Source organism: Giraffa tippelskirchi, chromosome 1, assembly GCF_054371585.1.
Source record: "Giraffa tippelskirchi isolate mGirTip1 chromosome 1, T2T-mGirTip1v1.2.pri, whole genome shotgun sequence".
In the NCBI taxonomy this organism is placed as follows: Eukaryota; Metazoa; Chordata; class Mammalia; order Artiodactyla; family Giraffidae; genus Giraffa; species Giraffa tippelskirchi.
Genome location: NC_137275.1, coordinates 127,560,285 through 127,581,965, shown reverse-complemented (window position 1 = coordinate 127,581,965; position 21,681 = coordinate 127,560,285). Strand labels below are relative to the sequence as shown.

At 39.6% G+C, this 21,681-nt stretch overlaps 1 protein-coding gene across 5 annotated transcripts in view; it reads left to right on the top strand.

Annotated features, from left to right (window-relative positions):
* The first annotated feature begins 5,074 nt into the window (after positions 1 to 5,074).
* Positions 5,075 to 21,681, top strand: part of HPGD (15-hydroxyprostaglandin dehydrogenase) — a 38,538-nt gene continuing 21,931 nt past the window's right edge. For 4 of the 5 annotated variants that reach the window (XM_081569258.1, XM_081569287.1, XM_081569268.1 and 1 more), the window contains exons 1-4: positions 5,075 to 5,196; positions 5,479 to 5,602; positions 8,106 to 8,212; positions 18,376 to 18,472. In XM_081569258.1, the coding sequence (XP_081425384.1) occupies positions 5,104 to 5,196; positions 5,479 to 5,602; positions 8,106 to 8,212; positions 18,376 to 18,472 (421 nt within the window). In that variant the 5' untranslated portion in view covers positions 5,075 to 5,103. The remainder of the gene's footprint in view (positions 5,197 to 5,478; positions 5,603 to 8,105; positions 8,213 to 18,375; positions 18,473 to 21,681) is intronic. The other variant, XM_081569277.1, reaches the window with a different exon arrangement.

Sequence of the window (21,681 nt, the reverse complement as noted above, 5' to 3'; positions counted from 1 at the left end):
ACAGGACAAAGGAAAATCAAGTGGAGACTGGCCCATCTTGACAAGTCAGAGCTAAGATAACAAAGCCTAGTGCCTGTGTGAAAATATAAAGTGAACGAGGAACTCTGATTTGAATTAAAGTCTATTTGTGTTTCTTAAAGAAATCACTATTCAATCATAGTGAAAAGTACTGCTCAGCTACAATTATCTCAAAAAATAAAAAGTTTAATTGAAAAAAAAAACAAAAACAAAAAGAAACACCACTCAGGAGTCAGCCACACTTAGATTCAAAGTCACCTCCTTCAATTTTAGAGATAAGTGACCTTGGCCAAATTCCCTAACCTCCCCAAACTGGTTTTCCTCATCTGTAAAATAACCACAATAATAACTGCCTCATGGTCTGGTTGTAAATAATAAATGCAATTATATATGTACAGTGCTTCATGATAATAGCATTTACATAACACTTGCTAATGTGTCAGCCACTGGCTTAAGCACTTGACTTATATTTATTCAATTTCGTATAGTCTTCATAACAATTTTTTGAAATAGGTACTATCATCAGCTTCATTTTACTGAGGAGGAAGCTGAGATTCAGAGAAGTTAAGTCACTTGCCCAAGGTCACACAGGAGTAGGTGGTGGAGCTGAATTCCAGAGGCTGTCCATTTAGCCTTTATGACATGCCTGCCTCTGAGTAAATACCTAAGTTCAGTTCAGTCGCTCAGTCATGTCTGACTCTGTGACCCCATGGACTGCAGCTCACCAGGCCTCCCTGTCCATCACCAACTCCTGGAGTTTACTCAAACTCATGTCCATTGACTCAGTGATGCCATCCAATCATCTTAGCCTCTGTCGTCCCCTTCTCCTCCCGCCTTCAATCTTTCCCAGCATCAGGGTCTTTTCCAATGAGTCAGTTCTTCACATCAGGTGGCCAAAGTATTGGAGTTTCAGCTTCAGCATCAGTCCTTCCAGTGAATATTCAGGACTGATTTCCTTTAGAATGGACTAATTTGATCTCCTTGCTGTCCAAGGGACTCTCAAGAGTCTTCTCCAACACCACAGTTCAAAAGCATCAATTTTTCGGCGCTCAGCTTTCTTTATAGTCCAACTCCCACATCCATACATGACTACTGGAGAAACCATAGCTTTGACTAGATGGACCTTTGTTAACAAAGTAATGTCTCTGTTTTTTAAAATGCTCTCTAGGTTGGTCATAACCTAATACTTACAATTCCATTAAAGAAAAAATAATCCCTTTTAATTTGACTCTTAATTTTTGTTTTTTTATTTTAAGAGGACTTTATACAACAAACTAAAACATAACCTATCAATAGGAATACTTTCAAAAAATCATATGAATATGGTTTGTTTCAGATTTAATCTAGTTTTAGCTATGAATTATGTTGTTAATTACATAGATTACATTGATGATAGAATCACAGTAAGTTAATATAAATGAAATTAAATAATGTTAGAAGCACAGAATATGAGAAGTGTTTATCAAAAAGTCATAGAGGAATGGAGGATTTGTTTGCTGAATATAGAGTATCTTTTTTGATTTTCAAATACACTGTACATAATATCCTATAGATAGTTTTAAGTGAAAATGTACCTTTCATATAAAATATAATAAGATCTCAAATCATTCTTCTCCAAAGATATAACACCCATGTATTTTTTTCCAATATTATGTTTCAGTTGTGTAAAAAAGTAATCATAGTATATGGGAATTTTCACCATCTAGTTCAAATTTTCTGTCTTCTCTCGAACACATAGCTCACATTTATCTCACATATCATACTTATTATTTTTCTTCATTCAATCCTGGTGGCTCAGATGGTAAAGAATCTGCCTGCAGGGCAAGAGACCTGGATTCGATCCCTGAGTACAGGAGATTCCCTTTGAGAGGGGAAAGGGAATGGCTATCCACTTCAGTATACTTGCATGGAGAACTCCATGGATAGAGGAACCTGGCAGGCTACAGTCCATGGGGTCCAAAGAGTCAGACATGACTAAGAGACTAACACTAAACTACTAACATTTACTAAGTACTCACTTTGGGTGGTCCTGCCCTGAATGCTCAGGACACAGCTGTCCTTGAAGACACTCAGAGACAGGAAGGTAATTAAAATAACATGAGCAGTTTCCACTGTAGTTCTTCAGCTCAGTAGGAAGACGAGTGAAGAAGGTAGGAGAGGACTACGCTCAGGTGAGCAGATACTGTACTGATATGCCAAAGGCCTGAGCCTGGGCAGTGAGGTCAGTTTTAATGGATGCAGCTTCCCAGGCTGTAAAGAGGAGCTAAAAGAAAGATAAGGGGTGTGGAATGCCTCCCATGCCATGCCAAGGATTGAGATATTTTAAGGGTTTTAAACATAAGAATGTCTAAACATAATCAGATCTGTGTTTTAGGATTTGTATTGGAAAGGGTGTGGAAACTGAATAGTTTTTTTTAAGTTGGAGGATAATTGCTTTACAATGTTGCGTTAGTTTCTTCTGCACAACAATGTGAATCAGCTATATATATACATATATCCCCTCCCTCTTGAACCTCCCTCCCACTCCACTCCCCATCCCACCTCTCTAGGTCACCACCAAGCACCGAGTTGAGCTCCCTTGTGCTATACTGCAGCTTCCCACTAGCTATCTGTTTTACGCATGGTAGTGTATATATGTCAATGCTATCTGGAGGCAAAGAAATAATTCAGGAGTCTAACTGCTATTTGTGTCAGAAGAGAAAGTATAAAGGGTCTGAACAAAGACAGTCACCATGGAAACCAAGGGGAAGGAAAGGGGTGGGGGTTACCAACTGTGCTCGAACTCCCAGTCTTTCCTTTCTACTAATAAAACTGTTTCTCACATTTTTCTCCATCTCATATGAGCTAAAATTGTTATCAATTTATGCCAGACCTAATTTCATTGTCCCTAAAGTCTGATAGGAACTGCTACTTACCAATAAGGGCTCTGAAACACAGAGTTGAAGCAACTAACTCAAGGTCATACAATCAGGCAGGAGCAGAGAGACAAGACCCAAACCAGCTTTGTCTGAATCTGCAGCTGATGCACCCACCTACTCCCTTACGGCTTCTATTCTCCTGTTTTTCACTCTCACTGACTGGCTTTTAACCTGAATCCATTCCTGTCCTTTCTTAAAAGAATAACTCATCTGCTTACTTGTCTTTCCAACTACCGTGCAATCTGTTGCTTTCCATGTCATGTTGGTCTTAAACCTCTGCAATGTTCACCTTCTCATCATTTTTTTCCTTAAATTTCAGCATTTGGTTTCTGTGCCATCTAAATATTCTGACGCCGCGACTTCCCTGGGGGTCAAGTGGTTAAGACTTCGTGTTCCCACTGCAGGGGCATGGGTTTGATCCGTGGTTGGGGAACTAAGATCCCACAAGCCACAGGATGTGGCCAAAATATAAGTAAACATAAACATTGATTAAAAAAAATCCATGATAAACAAAAATCAACTTTAAAAAGCAAATATACTGACACCAATTATTGTCTGGAAAATTTTAAAGTTATTTCTTCATCCTTCTTTCCGTGTGCTTATCAGAGTACTTTGCATTAATAATGACTCCTTTATTCCCTGAAACTCTTTTTCCATATGCTTTTCCAACACATCCCTGTGTCACTCCGTCACTCCAGCGGCTCCTTCTCTGGCTCTTATGTTAGCTCTTTCCTGATAAAGAAAAACATTTCCTTTCTTCTATGTTCTGTACGTGCTTCTAGAGGTTTGGGTTTTCCTTTGCTTCCTTTTAATTTTTTTTTTTTTAAATCCTCTGCTGTTCTCTTTCAATATAAAGACTTCCGTTTCAGTGGTGTGCTGACAACATATATTTCACACAACCTCCCCATATGTGCCTGCGTGCCAGTTACCTCATCTGCTGCCTCTTGGGAGCAACAAAGAAGTACACAAAGGATTCATCCCTGTTGTGTAAGCTTTATGCCTGACTTCTGTCTCCCCAAGTACTTAGAGTTCTTAGATCATGAAAATAAATGCCAGGCAGGTATTCAGTTTGCAGAACTAGAACTGAAGCCTGCAGATGATAACAGGAAAGAGAGAAAGACAAAGTCAGCGGAATACCCCCAACTGAATGCATCTTAGTGCACAGCTGAAGCTCAAGTTCCTGGAGGACCAGGAACCTCTGTCCCATACTTAACTGGAAGCCTCCAGAACTAGCATGACTCAACCAGCAAACATCCCATTGAACCTGCGCCTCACTAGGCTGACAGCGAGGCTGGAAGCCCAGTGCAGTCAGTGATGATAGTTCTTGCTGGGCACTCTCAGCGTGACCCAGAATTGACGCTGATCTGAAACCTGAGTGTCAACAAGACTCCTAAAAGTTCCAGCCTTGAAAGACAGGATCCATGGGTTTCTGTTCAGAGCACAGTGCGCTTTTCATTTCCAACACCTTTACAGGTTTGTCCAAAGCACAATTCAGTAAGAAAAAAAAAAACACCTAAAAACGGTGTTAGTCACCTCTGCTCCCTCCATCCCCACTTTGATGTCCATGAGATAAGAATTTAAAAACTTAGATTGAGACAAAAGGGCAGTCCCTAAAGTTGTGCTTTACTGTTTGCTTTACTGTTTTTTGCTTTGTTTCTTCTTTTTATATTTTTTGGAGGGTGGGGATGTGGGAGGAGAGTTGGGTGGGGGAGGTGGACCTGGGTAGAGAGGAGGAATCCAAGCTCTTCAACCTCTCCTCTGCCCTCCTTTTATGGGGTGGTCTTCAGCGCACGGAGGGATCTCTTCTTGGGGAGTAATCTCTCTGTGTGCTCCTTAACCAGCCAGCCTGCGTCCAAATCATCATCTTCTCCCCAGCTAGCTTAGGTTACAAGCGCCGCAGAGACAGAGCTGTTTATTTACCGCATGTCTCATGCCCTAATGCAGAGGGAGGCTCCTAGGCTTGGCTACGAGTCAGGAAGGCAAAGATCGCCGGGCCGGAGCGCTCAGGGCCAGGTGACACAGTCCTGAGTGCCGGCGTTGCTTGACAGCTTCATCCCCGCCCACTGGCAGGCGAGCGCGGCCCGGCCAGACATGCGCGCGCGCAGGGTCCTTAAAAGCCGCGGCCGCGCTGAGACGCCGAGCTCGCCCACCGCGCGCAGGCGGCGACATGCACGTGAACGGCAAAGTGGCGCTGGTGACTGGCGCCGCCCAGGGCATCGGCCGAGCCTCCGCCGAGGCGCTGCTGCTCAAGGGCGCCAAGGTAAGCGCGGCGAGGCGCATGGCCCACCCGAGACCTGCCCTCCAGTTGAGGCCCCGGTTAGTGAGCGACACAGGCTGCGCCCCCGGTGCTCGCCTTGCCGCCTCCAGAGCTGTCCAGGCTGGCGCACTCGAGCGGACTTCGAATGCGCTGGCAGAGAACCCAATCTGTAAACTACCCGATCTCAGGTCCAAACGAGGAGCTTCCTGTTGTCTCTGTATTGTCGGTCTGTCTGTCTGTTTTACTAGGCGCGAAGGATCTCGATTCCTCTCCTTTTGTCCGTAGGTAGCTCTGGTCGATTGGAATCTCGAAGCAGGTGTCAAGTGTAAAGCAGCCCTGGATGAGCAGTTTGAACCTCAGAAGACTCTGTTTATTCAGTGCGATGTGGCCGATCAGGAACAACTGAGAGGTAAGCGAGGGGGAAATCAATCCATCAGCGCGGAGCCCGCCTTGAGCAAGTAGCAACCTGAAGGCAGCCCGCACCCGAGAGCCAGCTTGGGGTGGCCGCAGGCTATCTCCTGCAGAGCGGCTACCTCCGAGCTCCGAGAGACAGCCGACCTCTCTACGTTTCCTCTGACATCCCAATAGACATAAAAAAACTAAGGAGGAAGAAAAGCCAAGCATGTTTGAGAAATCCTTTTCTTTTAGTCATTTGGCAGCACATAATGTGATCAAAATTCCTTGCTTCAGTAGTTATTAAATGATTGAACTTGCAAATGGAACTTAGAAAGATAAAGTAGGCTAGGGGAGTACGGCAAACCACTTATCCCAGAAAGCTGGAAGACGGCAGAGTCCAATGGCAATCAAATGTGGCAGTGTTTCTCCTTGGAACATGCTAGAATGCAAGGTCAAGGGTTGTCATTGCAGCTGTGCTGGATGCTTTTGACCAGATGTTCTCTCTGATTTTTCCCCTATGAAATACTTTAAAAACAATAATAGTTGTATTGCAGAGTTAGAGTTGCAGAAAAAAAGTTTCTATCAGACTTTCCTCAATGCTTTCCTGTTTCTGTCTGCTCGCTTAAGACAGACGGATCTACTTGACCAATCTAGGGACAGTATTGGTGTAGACAATAAACAGATTTGGTCATTTAGAATTCCAACAGATCTGTATGAAAAAATACATGTATTTTGAGGAAAAATGAGAAAATAGAACATTTGTATTTCACAATTTTTTTTTTGAAAGACTAAGTGAAAAAAATTGTTAGGCATATCTGTAATTAACGGATCAAAAAACCTTCATGAAAGTTCACTTTAGTACTTCTCTTCTTAACATGGATGAGTCTGTATGTGATTTTTGTTTTTTTCAAATGTTGGGGTGTTCTGTGAAAGAGTGAAAATGGAGTGGTATGTTAGAAGGAAACAAATTGTTGTTCAGGGAAATTGTTTTAAAGGAAATTATGTAGTTAAACTCTGAAAATTTTATAAAGACCCATAACATGGATTATAAGTGTGAGCAGAAGAGACCTGTAAACACAGTACCAAAGGAATGTATTTTGCCAGAGGATAAAGTTTTGCTGATTTCACAGGGTATTTTTCTTCAGGGGTAAAGTCATGTCAAATCCCAACAGCCATGCTGATAGAATAGGGAAGAGTAGAGGTCATCTGAAAGCTATTTCTGTCTGAATTTATGTAGTTTTGCACGTAACATTTAACCTTAATTGTTTTGCTTCCCAGTATTTAAAATTAATACCTTGGCTGTAAACACATTCTTTAAGGATAACTGATTGTGGAGGAGGAAACCAGACACATAATGAGTGACCAGGAGAAGGCATGATGGTCAATGAGAAAGCCATTTGTTTTCTGGACATCAGCGTTTATTTGCATTTTAGGAAAACTTGGCATTGGCTCTTCCAGTTTCAGGATTTAGTGTGGCCTACAACTTTTAAAACTATGTAGACAGGCGGCCCAAGAGACGTCATTGAAATCATAAAACTACAGTGGTGAAAAAGTTCTTGGAGATGACCTGCAGATAAAAAAAAAAAAAGGAACAGGAAGAGTTTAGACAAATTATAAAGGGTGCCACAGCGTTTAAACTTACAATCAGCAAAACCTAGATTGTAAGTTGCTTGAGCCCAAAAGTGAGAAGCCATTAGTATTTGACAACCTAATTTCCTGTAAGGTGGTTGTGAAGTTCTGAAGAGTGTGTGCGTACATACTAAGTCGCTTAAGTCATGTCTGACTCTTTGTGACCCTGTGGACTGTAGCCCTCCAGGCTCCTCTGTCCATGGGATTCTCCAGGAAAGAATGCTGAAGTGGGCTGCCATTCCCTCCTCCCCTGGGTGGGGAAGGTGCGGGATCTTCCCCACCCAGGGATGGAACCCACATCTCTTGTGCCTCCTGTATTTGCAGACAGGTTTTTTACCACTAGCACCACCTGGGAAGCCCACTAGGTACTAGATGCACTAAAATGATCATAATGAATCTGAATACACAAGTGTTTAATATGACACTTTCTGAAGATAATATGGCTTATTTTTAAAAGGATGTTTGTCATAGGCTAAGCCACAGATCTTCAGTAACTTCTTAGGGACAGAGATGCTGGCTGCCCAAACTGACTTCCAGGAGCACTTAGCACAAGGTGCTCAGCTCTCTAAAATTTACTCCATTGAGGTACTGCTTGCAGAACTTTAATGTGCATACAAATTGTCTATGGATCTTACTAAGGTTAAGATTCTGATTCCGTAGGTCTGTGGTGACTACCGATTCTGCATTTTTGACAGGTTCCCAGGTAATTCTGATTGATACTGCTGGTTCACAAACCACACTGAGAAGCAAGGCAATAAGCCACAGTCTAAGAGTATAATTTTTACTAGAAGACTGCATAAGTTAAAACATCATTTCAGGGCATACACTGTGATAAATGTGTCTGTGCAAAGTAAGAACGGATCTATAATGTCTTCTTTTTTTATTAGATACTTTTAGGAAAGTTGTAGACCACTTTGGAAGGCTGGACATCTTGGTCAATAATGCTGGAGTGAATAATGAGAAAAACTGGGAAAAAACTCTGCAGATTAATTTGGTAAGCTGTCTAAACCATGTTCATTCTCTACAATTATTTCATAAAAGGATGTCTTAAAAGGAAAAAAGCGTTTTTTTCATGGAAACAATATAATGACCTACAATTTAGAAAAAGGGAATTTACAAAAAGCTAGGGGAAAAAGCACTTCCTTTCACAAATAGGAAGACATTTGAGATTTTCAATTATGAAAATAAATCTCTCAAAATATTAAAAGGAAATAGGAACAAATCATTGTTTATTGAATAACTTAATGGTTGTCAAGCTATGATCTCCAGCCAGACTAGCCTACTACCTGTTTTTGTATGACCTGCAGGCTACAAATGGGCTTTACGTGTTTTAATAGTTGAAAAAATGGTAAAAAAAAAAAAAAAAAGAAATGTATGAATATATGAAATTCAAATTTCAGTGTCTGTAAAGCTTTATTGGCACACAGCCAAAGTTGTTTATTTACATGTTGTCTCTGGCTACTTTTATGCTACAGCAATAGAGCTGAATAATTGTGACAGTGGCCCTGTGATGCACAAGGCCTAAAATGTTTACCATTTGAATTTTTTCAGAAAAAAATCTTTCCAATTTATGCCTTACATTGTTTATTTAAAAACTAAATTTAATTCCAGGACTACAATATAAAACAAGGCTAAAGTGACCACTGGACTTTGTAATAATTAAGATTTTTATCATTAATGTCAGTGTGTGTGTGTGTATGTGTGTGTGCGCATGTGTGTGTGTCATTTCTACAATGTTTGATGATTATTTAATTCTTCCTTGAATTGTGAAAATGTAGAATTAGGAAATAAAATTTGTTTTCTGCATTGTATTTATTACAAGCTTACTGATTATCCCATTTTATAAACACATGACATAAACCATTGGGGTTTAGAAATACTCAAACTTTAGCTAAAGCCAGATGTCAGAGCTGGGCTGGGCATGGGGTCACCATGCCCTTGATAATTTATTTTATTTGGTAATCTCTTTTATTAGTCTTGCAAAGCAGGCATGTGTAAAGTGCAGAGGGGCCACGGTGTATATATAAACACACGGGGAGTGCTCCCTACTTCACTGTATCCAACTTCTTAAAAACAGGTACCATGTGATGTTTTCCTTAGTTCTCTCAGTAATAAACACGATATCCTGCAGATAGTGCTTAGTCAATAAATATTTGACTTGAATTGACATTCTCATGAGTAATGACTTAACTGTAATAACTTGATAGAATTGATGAGAATTACCCTAACTTGCAAAAACAGGTAATCTGTGAGCACTACTTTTTTTAAGGTACAGAGTTGCTCCCCAAGCTTGACAGATACCTAAAATCCTTTGACCCAAATCAAAAGGTACTATTTTAAAGTGCAAACACCCTCCTTCTAGTTATATCTAAAATTTGTCTCAAGTGTTCCTGGATATCATATTTCAAAATAACTTTAAAAGGTGTTTGTTAAGGGTCTCTCAAAATGTTTCTGATGTGTGTGTGTAAGTTTAGAGACCTCACAACTGCTGTTTCTGAGTTGAGACAACTCTTTGATTTTCTTCTACTTTATGCAAATAGTATAGTTAAGTAAAATGAAATATTTTCATTCTGTGAACCATAGTTACATCTCTTGGCTAAATCTTACTTTATCATGGTATCAATGTCTAATACCATTGATTTTGCTTAGTTAACACCTAATTTAATTTTATGTTTGTGTCTCTGTTATTAATGATAAGATCTTATCATTTTCTTAAAATATTTCTATTTGATTTGGCTGTCAGTTATTCCTTGGCTTACTTTATCTCCTTAATTTGTTTGTTTCTGAATAGAATGTAGTCATATCTCAAATGACAATTATCAATTTGCCTACCTCTTTCAGTCATCCTGTCAGTTTTAATTCTGCATAAATGGCTGGTGATCATAATTTATCAACTGTTGACTTTTTAAAGTTGGAACCCCATTGCAACCTGGGATTTTTTGTTTTCTATTTCTTGATATAAAATTGGCATCCATGTTTTCTTTTGATTCTCATTTACCTAGGCATACTTTTTTCCATTTCTTTATTTTGAAAATAAAAATAACCTTTTGCGTTAATTTTGTCTCTTGCTAACAGTATAATGTAAAATCTTATTTTTCAAATCACACCCTAGAACAAATGCTTTTTATATATGTGAATTTAAGCCACTCATATTTATTTTTACCCTTCTGTTAGGATTTATTCCTTTTGCTTTAGTTCATACTTCATGTTCACTAAATTTTCTTTTTGTCTATGTTCTGTTTCCATTCTTATCTTAAATTCCATTGGATAGCCTTAATTTTCTTTGGCTGGTGAGAAAATAGTACATTTTATGTGTACTTTTTGTGGTTATCCCTGACTGATTATGAACCATACTTCAGTATATCCTTTGGTTGCCAGATTAAAAAAAAATTTTTTTTTTGAACGTGCAACCAATTGGAAACTTCAGGAATTTAAAGAAGGTATATTTTTATGCCACTCTCTGAAACCACATAAAGTGACCACATTTTTTAAATTGAGCTATACTAATAAAAAAATCACACAACAGTTCTTTCCCTTGTGTATCACTATTATTTTTAGTTTCATCAGTAAAACTCCAGAAATTTTATAGATACAGGTCCCTAGGATATAAATTTCCCATGTTCAGTTCATTCATGATGGGCACATACTGTGTCTTTTCTCTGGGAAATCAGCTGTCAAAAAACATGTGCCATGATTAGAGTTAATATAAAGAAACATGAGAAGAGTAAAGAGATATCACAGGGGGAATAGGATTGGATTCTAATTATGTGTTTTCATCCAGCAGAGAGGGCATGTTTGCTTTATTATAATAAATATGCAGGTGAATAAACATCTGCTCCAAGCTGGGAAGTTTTTTCATTATCTGAAAATAGAGAATTCTGGAAGACAGGAATTTTATTTGCCCCCTTTGGTTATAGCTCACTCTCCAGAATTCTTCCTTATTGAAACTCAACTGGCCTTTACTTTTCTTTGAACTCTGCTGACAGAGGCCACTCCTTAGCTTAACTCCATCCAGAGACTGATGACATTTGTTTAACATTACAGAAAGAGAACAAGCTATAACCTTTGTCACCCACATATAACTTAAAAACAAGTTCCTTCACTCCTACCTACAACACTCATTACAAGAGTAGATTAGAGTCTGACTAATCATTGTCCTCCCAACTTCTCTGGTAGTAGAATGCAAATATTTGTGTGTGGTTTGTGTATAATAATTTTTTTTCATTTCTGCTCTGGATGTAGTTTGCTTCCTTGTATTATACAATTCTGTGTGTGGTCTTTTCCATGTTTTTCCATATTCTTGTCCATGTCAGAGAGTTACCAGTTAGTTAAAGGACCTCACCACATATCATTCCCTCTTCTGAAAGCTTATACAACATAACTTATCTTCACAGGGCTTATCGGTTTTTGAAACTTTATTAGAATTATTTTGATACATGTACAACTTATGCTAATATGCTGTAAGTTCTTTCAAGGCAGAACATTTTTGTTTTGCATGTTTAGTAGACGTTCAATTAAAATGTATTAGAAAAATAAACTGCTATCCTGTGATATTTTGCAGACATGGATATTCATTTTAGTGTTTCAGTACAATTTTTGGATGGTTTCCTATTACATTGGTGTTGCAAATGGTATTGTTGACCCTTCCACTTTTATACCTTACAAAATTTATCCCTTCTTTATTCTTCAGACAGTGGTTCTCACCATGTGTCCCACACAAGAGCTCCAATAAACCTCTTCTCAGTCTTTTTTTACCATTAGATTTCTCTGTCCTTCCTTTTCAGTCTGAAATCAGCCACAGGAGCCTTATTTCTAGCGGCTCAGACTCAGAAGGAACGATCAGAAAAGAAAAAATTTTTGCATAACTATCAAAGGTTGGTCTGGCCATTGAGCAGAGATAGACTTAACTTTGAATACTGATAAAGTCATTTGGTAATGTATTTATTTCACTATTTGAAACTTTAATAAGCCTAAATAACTCATTCACACTCAGGTGGGACTTATGACTTAATTTGGACATATGACTAACTTGTATTGGCTCCATTAGTATATTCAAATAAAAATTAAATAAAATTGATGGCTATCATTGGGGATTCTTTAAAAGGATTTGTTCTGTACCTGAATTTAAAATTCATGAACTTTTGGGACTTCTCTGATTGTCCAATGGGTAAGAATGCGTGCTCCCAATGCAGGGGGCCCGGGTTTGATTCCTGGTCAGGGAACTAGAGCTCGCATGCCATAACTAAGACCCAGCACAGCCAAAGGAATAAATAAAAGTAAAATAAATAAATATTTTTTAAAATTTATGAATTTTTATTTCATTTCTCTGATTTTGAATTTCCAGATTTGGAAAGGATGGAAGTAATTCTCTTACCTCTAAGGTTGGTTCAGTTCAGTTCAGTTCAGTTGCTCATCATCCGCAGCACGCCAGGCCTCCCTGTGCATCACCAACTCCCGGAGTTTACCCAAACTCATGTCCATCGAGTCGATGATGCCATCCGGGCATCTCATCCTCTGTCGTCCCCTTCTCCTCCTGCCCCCAATCCTTCCCAGCATCAGGGTCTTTTATAATGAGTCAACTCCTCGCATGAGGTGGCCAGGTTAAGCTTCAATAAAGCATAATTTGTATGAAGTCACATTTTCTTCATTCCCACCATCTCATTTCTAAATGAGGTAGACTTTTCTGCTCTACTCTGCCTCTAATGAAGAGTTGAGGAAACAGATAGAAACACTGTTGTCAAGCATACTCCTTTTTCTTGGCTCCCAAGCATGCTGATTACAACTTAAATTAATAACTACTTTCTGTTATTGCAACTCTATCACATATGAAGACCCTATAGAACTATTTTAGTTAGTTAGGCAAGGCTTCCTGAATTATAAGTAGCTTCTGCAAGGGGATCACAATCATATTTTCCCCCTAAATAAGCAGAAATTTTGAAAGATTGAACATGGAAGAAAAAAAGATGGAAATAGCTTTCAGAAAAATATGATCATCTCTATTAGTATCCTCTGAAAACTGACTGGAGGAAAAACAAGAACCTGAGAGGTAGAGTTTTATGATTATATGACAGAAACTTTTTAAATTGCTTTAGTTACTATGTAGCACAAGAACTATAAATAAAGTGAAAGCATCTCCAGAGTGGAGGCAAATGAGATAAAGGAAATAACAGATTAGAAAATTTCAGTAGTAAACACACACATGCACACACACACACAAATATAATAGGAACGTGTGTGTGTGTGTGTGTGTGTGTGTTGCTCTGTTGTGTCTGACTATTTGAGACTCCATGTTTCCTCTGTCCATGGAATTCTCCAGACAAGAATACTGGAGTGGGTAGCCATTTTCTTCTCCAGGGATCTTCCTGACCCGGAAATTGAACCCAGGTCTCCTGCATTGCAGACAGAGTCTTCCTTACTGTCTGAGCCACCAGGGAAGCCCATGCCCTCCTGTATGGGATCTTCCCAAGCCAGGGATTAAACCCACGTCTCCTGGGTCTTCTGCATTGCAGGTGGTTTTTTTTTCTGCTGAGGTACCAGGGAAGCCTATCTATACATATATGTGTGTATAATAGAAGACATGATGCTTAATGAGAGGAGTTAAGTTCATTTATCCATTTATTACTAGAGAATTATTTCCAGGATAGGGGAATTTATGAGAGTGATTTTTAAGTTACAGAATGCCTTAATTCATGAAAAAAAAAAGTATTTTAAGATTTGAAATACTAAACAATTGTAATTTCAGTATACATATAAAAATTCTCTCTTCATAACCAAAAATATTGAGTAAGCATGTGTTCATTAGATTATTTTGTCAATAGTCAAGTTTTCATTTATTCTCACTATGTAAAATTAGGGCTTCCCTGGTGACTTAGTCAGTAAAGAATCCACCTGCAATGCTGGAGACCTGGGTTCGATCCCTAGGTTGGAAAGATCCTGTGGAGGAGGGCATGGCAACCCACTCCAGTATTCTTGCCTGGAGAATTCCCATGGACAGAGGAACCTGGCAGGCTGCAGCCCATGGGCTCGCAGAGTTGGACACGACTGAGAGACCAACCACATGTAAAATTATACATTGAATTTTCCTTAATATATGATCTGGGATGTGGAAGAGACTGTCATAGTAAAGGAAAAGAGGTGAAAATATCATATTTGTTCAGCTAAAACATTAGGGTTTTTTTTTCTTGTAGATTTATTTGAAAAATACTTTCATTTGAAAAATTACTCAATTCTTAACCTGATAATAGATGGCATGATAATTATTTTTCCTCCTCCATCAAAAACCAGGAAATAAATCTGACTTTTTAAAAACTTAGAAACATTCCCCAATCTTCTATCTGGCTGCCATGTAGATGTTGAAAACCCAAAACAGGTGTCAGCAATGCTGGAAATACCTGAGAATAAAAGAGTAGTGCCAATACACATAAACAGAAATTCTGTTCAGACATGCTAGAGACCTGGGCAGAAACCCACAGAATCTGACTTCAGTAATTCCAGCCATGTACATTTTTTAATCCTTCTTATATAAACCACTGAAGGGTTTTTTTTCCTATTAAAAGGGAATCATGTGCAAGTTTTATGCATTCTCCCTGAGTTGGCTTAATATCACACTGATGCATGGCTTGAGTGAATAAAATCTTCAGTTTACTTCTTTGTGCTAAAACTGCTGTTAGGTATAGAAGCAACTCTGAATGCTTGTCAAGAAAACTCCAAAAGGTAATTTTAAAATAAAAAGAAGGTAACCATCAATATATGCTCTCAGGTTCAGACTCATTATCTCATTCTCTGTTATACTGTTTTCTTTGCAGTACTGTAAAGAATGAAAGTCATAGGAATTAAGATGTCAAAAGGAAATTTTCTTTTAAAAGTCTGAGTTGGAAGCGAGAGGCATTCTTAAGTCTAAAAGGGAATGTAAGGTTTCAAATATGTTGCATGTCACAAGTTGCTTTTTTATAGTGGTTAATTCTTATTTATTTATTTATTTTTGGTTGTGCTGGGGTTTTGTTGCTGCACGCAGGCTATCTCTAATTGTGGAGAGCAGGGGCTGCTCTCTAGTTACAATGCACAGGCTTCTCTTTTTGTGGAGCACAGGCTCAGTAGTTGCAGCACACGGGCTTAGTTGCTCTGTGGTGTGTGGGATCTTCCAGGACCAGGGGTCAAACCGGTGTCTTCTGCATTACAAGGCAGATTCTTTACCACTGGACCATCATGGAAGTGCCAATTAATTCTTAAATGTTAGAATAAAACCAAAAAGGTTGCCTGTATGTGGGTGTTGGTAATAAAACAGAATAAGCTATCAAAAAGATAGCTGTAGGAGTGATGAACAAAATTAAGTGATTTCATTACTGAAGACCATGTGTCCAGTGAAAAATAATCCCCCACTCAGTCTGGGTGAAACAGCTATGTGGTCTCACAGGATGCTGAGTTCAGGGCTGCTTGATGCTGCAGCTCTGTGATTTCATCAGGACAGTCCCTGTCATCTCTCCCATCTGCCATCTTTCATGGTGGGTCCCTCTTAAGGATGCTATCTCAATAACTTCATTCCAGCCATTGTTGTCAGTCACTCAGTCATGTCCAACTCTTTGCCACCTCGTGGACTGCAGCATGGCAGGCTTCCCTGTCCATCACCAACTCCCGGAGTTTGCTCAAGCTCATGTTCATTGAGTCAGTGATGCCATCCAATCATCTCATCCTCTGTCATCCCCTTCTCCTCCTGCCTACAATCTTTCCCAGCATCAGGGTCTTTTCCAATTAGTCGGGTCTTTGCATCAAGTGGCCAAAGTATTGGAGCTTCAGCTTCAGCATCAGTCCTTCTAATGAATATTCAGGACTGATTTTCTTTAGGACTGATTGGGTGGATCTCTTTTCAATCCAAGGGATTCTCAAGAGTCTTCTCCAACACCACAGTTGAAAAACATCAATTCTTTAGTACTCAGCCTTCTTTTTGTTCCACCTCTCACATCCATACATGATTACTGGAAAAGGTCAGTTTTCATTCCAATCCCAAAGAAAGGCAATGCCAAAGAATGTTCAAACTACCACACAACTGCACTCATTTCACATGCTAGCAAAGCAACGCTCAAAATTCTCCAAGCCAGGCTTCAGTAGTACGTAAACCGTGAACTTCCAGATGTTCAAGCTGGATTTAGAAAAGGCAAAGGAACCAGAGATCAAATTGCCAACATCTGTTGGGTCATAGAGAAAGCAAGAGAGTTCCAGAAAAACATCTACTTCTGCTTTATTGACTATGCCAAAGCCTTGTGTGGCACATTGACTGTGTGGATCACAACAAATGGTGGAAAATTCTGAAAGAGATGGGAATATGAGACCACTTGACCTGCCTTCTGAGGAATCTGTATGCAGGTCAAGAAGCAACAGTTAGAACCGAACCTGAAACAACAGACTGGTTCCAAATTGAGAAAGGAGTATGTCAAGGCTGTATATTTTCACCCTACTTATTTAACTAATATTCAGAGTATATAATGAGAAATGCCAGGCTGCATGAAGCACAAGTTGGAATTAAGATTGCTGGGAGAAATATCAATAACCTCAGATATGCAGATGACACCACCCTATGGCAGAAAGTGAAGAAGAACTAAAGAGCCTCTTGATGAAAGTGAAAGAAGAGAGTGAAAATGTTGGCTTAAAACTCAACATTCAGAAAACTAAGATCATGGCATCCGGTCCCATTACTTCATGGCAAATAGGAGGGGAAACAATGGAAACTGTGAGAGACTTTCTTTTTGGGGGCTCCAAAACCACTGCAGACGGTGACTGCAGCCATGAAATTAAAAGACGCTTGCTCCTTGGAAGAAAAGCTATGACCAACCTAGATAGAATACTGAAAAGCAGAGACATTACTTTGCTGACAAAATTCATCTAGTCAAAGCTATGGTTTTTGCAGTGGTCATGTATGGATGTGAGAGTTGGACTATAAAGAAAGCTGAGCGCTGAAGAATTAATGTTTTTGAACTGTGGTGTTGGAGAAGACTCTTGAGAGTCCCTTGGGCTGCAAGGAGATCCAACCAGTCCATCCTAAAGAAAATCAGTCCTGAATGTTCTTTGGAAGGACTGATGCTGAAGCTGAAACTCCAATACTTTGGCCACCCGATGTGAAGATCTGACTCATTGGAAAGACCCTGGTGTTGGGAGAGATTGAAGGCGGGAGGAGAAGGGGACGACAGAGGTTGAGATGGTTGGATGGCATCACCGACTTGATGGACATGAGTTTGAGCAGGCTCTGGGTGTTGGTGATGGGCAGGGAAGGCTTCTGAGCTGCAGTCCACGAGGTCGCAAAGAGTCAGACACGACTGAGCAACTGAACTGAACCTTTGCTGACAAAGTAGCATCTCTGCTTTTCAAAGTAATGTCCCTGCCGTTTTCTGTGTACAAAGCAATGAAAAAGGAGTAGTGCAATCATTTGCTTTTCTTAAGAGCACTGAAAATTTTCTCTGCGGCATCCTATTTCATTACCCTCCTCAACCTGGACCCCACTTGCAGCTGACTCCTTCTCTGGTCTTACTGGCTGGGAAATGGGTCACTTTCATCTCCTAAAGCAGTCACAGGCAAGGGGAATGGGATTTCTGTGACTGAATTAGATTAACCACTGTCTGCACTAAAGCAAGGGAGGTCACCTTCCTTTGTATTACATGAAGAAGTAGATACAAATGCAAAAAAGAAGGAAATGAGAACTGTACAGGCAGTCAAGGGTATCCACTATGATATATTCCAAGAGGCAAGAGAATGAAACACAGCAGATGGATGTAGAATACCTGGGCAAGAGAACTATGGGCTAAACATGGTAAATAAATTTTGTATCCAGTATTTAGAAGAGAAAAAGAATATATAGAATTCTTGAAGGTGCTATGAATTAATGCAAGTTAACAAGACACTGTTGCAATATAACATTTATCATAAAATCTCAGAAATCGGGCAACTAAGTGAAGTTTTGCAGAAATGTGATGAGCTCTACAAGTTTAGGTGAACAAAAGAGTTAATGACTGGCTTTAAAACAAAAACACGGCCATTTCATAACCTTTCAATGATAATATTTGCAGGAATCTCCATCAGTGTCTGAGATAGCAATAGAAACGTTGGGGTGTGACTATATCATAAAATATAATGGTTCTGTTGCTTTTCCTATTTCTGCCCCTGGACTAGGTTTCTGTGATCAGTGGAACCTACCTGGGCTTGGATTACATGAGCAGGCAAAATGGAGGTGAAGGTGGCATCATTATTAATATGTCCTCTTTAGCAGGTAAGGACAATTATGATGTTAATAATGATTTCTTACTGGTCATTTGGACCACAGAAGTATCTCTTCAAAGTGTATTTATTACCAACTCAGGTTTGAAATGGCAACTTGGTTTACTTTTCTTTTTACTGGTTCTATGAGATTTTCTGTTCCATAATATAAAAAGTTGAACTCAAAGTTTCTTTCTTTTGTTTTAAATTGTGACTTTAAAGTTACCTACTGCAGTAGTGTTTTCAAGAAACATGTTGTTGTTGTTCAGTCATTAAGTTGTATCTGACTCTTTCAAACCCATGGACTGTAGCACACCAGACTCCTCTGACCTCCACTGTCTTCCAGAGTTTGCTCAAATTCATGTCCATTGAGTCAATGATGCTATCTAACCATTTCATTCTCTGCTGCCCCCTTCTCCTTTTGCCTTCAATCTTTTCCAGCATCAAGATCTTTTCCAATGAGTTGGCTCTTCGCATCAGGTGGCCAAAGTATTAGAGTTTCAGCTTCAGCAGCAATCCTTGCAATGAAATTTCAGGGTTGATTTCCTTTAGGATCGACTGGGTTGATCTCCTTGCAGTCCAAGGGACTCTTAAGTCTTCTCCAGCATCACAATTCAACAGCATCAATTCTTTGGCACTTGGCCTTCTTTATGGTACAATTCTTACATCCATACATGACTACTGACAAAGCCATAGCTTCAACTATTCATATATATTTTCCTAGCATTGCTATTTATCAAAGGTTATTGTGAAATTCCTAAACAGTAAAGTTTGTAAAAACACCTTTGGTGGACTAAAAAGGACTAAAATGAAGTTAAGGTATCTCTACTCATGTGTGATGGTAGTAAGAGTGTATAATTTTAAAATATGGCATATATAGTTAGTTGGGATATACTGTAGGGAAACCAAGCTTTATCTCTTTCTCAGTGTCTCTAGCCCAGCGAGAAAATTAAACTGACGTAAGATAGATCAACAGAGGAGCAAAGCATACAGGTTCTCACATGTCCACGAGAGCCCCCATGGGAAATTGAAGATAAAAAGAAATGGTGAGACCTCAGTGTTTGTAAACTAGGTTGAGCAAAGCGAGGCATTTGTGGGAAAGTAACTAAAATATATGAGGAGATTCAAGAAAGATAAGAGTTATTTTAACAAGATCTGTATAGATGTCTCTTGTCCTTGACACCAGTCTCTGATGATAAAGTTTCCTTCCTCCTGGGACTGCTGCTGCTGCTGCTGCTAAGTCGCTTCAGTCGTGTCTGACTCTGTGTGACCCCATAGACAGCAGCCCACCAGGCTCCCCCATCCCTGAGATTCTCCAGGCAAGAACACTGGAGTGGGTTGCCATTTCCTTCTCCAATGCATGAAAGTGAAAAGTGAAAATGAAGTCGCTCAGTCGTGTCTGACTCCTGGCGACCCCATGGACTGCAGCCTACCAGGCTCCTCCATCCATGGGATTTTCCAGGCAAGAGTACTGGAGTGGGGTGCCATTGCCTTCTCCTCCTGGGACTGGGACAGCATCTTTTACATGGAAATTCTGTGTCCTGTTTTCAGGAAGAAAAGATAGATTAAAGTACTCCCTTGCACCTGCTGTTTTACAAGTGCCTTTAGCTCAAAAGCCACCCTTACGCACAGGTGACATGTTTTGAGATGCCATACTCCACCTCCCTCCAGTGCTAAACTTCTTTCATAAATAGACCCAAATGGGTAGTGGCTTAACTATAGCATAAACTTGTTCCTCATTCCTGGATCAACCTAGGGCAAGATGCTCGCTGCAGGAAACCTTTATTGTACGCAACCTTTTGGGAAACCAGGCTGGCTGAAGCTGGGAGTCTGGGAAATGCAGGCTAATTGCGTGCCTAAGGGTGGACATCAGCAGAGAGCTGATCATTCTTTCCACAATATGCAATTCAAATTGTGTTTTATTCAGGGCAATGTGACTTGTGATCAGCTGATATCATTTTACTTGGTATAAGCCGTAAATCTTTAGGGTTTCCCATGTGTCACAGTGCTAAAGAACCCACTAGAGATGCAGGTTCAATCCCTGGATCGGGAAGATACCCTGGAGTAGGAAATGGCAACCTGCTCCAATATTATTGCCTAGAGAATTCCATGGGCAGAGGAGCCTGGTGGGCTACAGTCCATGGGATTACAAAGAGTTGAGCACAACTAAGCACAGCACCGCAGCAGCTATAATCCTTTTGGCAGGAACTTTTGGAGCAAAAGACTTCACTTTGAAAATTCTAGGAAAATCATCATGAATGGTTCTTGAATAATTCAAATGGAATCATGAAATTTTAGAAACCTGACCAATATTGACAGCAAGTCTAAACTATCTGTGTCCAAAAACAATGAGACTTTCTTCAGTCATCAGATTGGTTTTTGTGGTAATGGCAGAATCAGTGTGTCCACTTCCTGTTCTCCACCTCTCAGCTCCAGCAGCATTGCGAGCATCAGCACTGGAGGTGCCTGTGACATATGTGTCTGAGGCTCAGCATTTTTCTCATACCATTGGGAATCATTGTCAGAGAGTGCATAAACCACTGTGAACTTCACCCAAATAGAAATGTAGACATCTCCTTCTTCAGAGGTTCTCAAAAATAAACTAGCATTTCATTTTCTGGGTTGCTTCAAGACAAAAATGACATCTCTAGAGTTATTATAGATGTAGTTATAGAAACTGTTCAGGGTAATCTGGTTAGTTTTCCTAATGTGACATCTACTTACAAATTATATTTCATGTCCAACAAAAAGGTGAAAGGATAGGCAATACTTAAAATACATATTTGATCCTAGAGAGGGCTGAAGTTTAGATTCTCAGAGGCTGGAATCCTAAAGGGAAATTGTCAAGGCTAAATTTATACACCTTTGAAATAAATTCCTAAGAAAAATATATAAATGATTGGAGAATTAAGAAAACTGTTTAATAGTTTATTAAAATACAAATGTGGAAAAGAACCTGCGGCGGCAATCGAAAGGTAATTCCATGAATTCCCTCTTAGAGTTAAGAGGTCTAGTAACACTTGGAGAACCATGAATGCCATATAGTGGGAGACCCTTGACCTTGTATCATTGGAGGCACTGACTTCAGTTTCAAGAAGACTAGAAGCTCTCAGTGTTGAATCAATATAGGATTCTCTGGGAGAGATTCTGTAGCAGAAGAGGCTCAATTTTCCCCAAGAACATGAACACAGAAATGCAATGTAGTACTGCCTCTTATCCAAT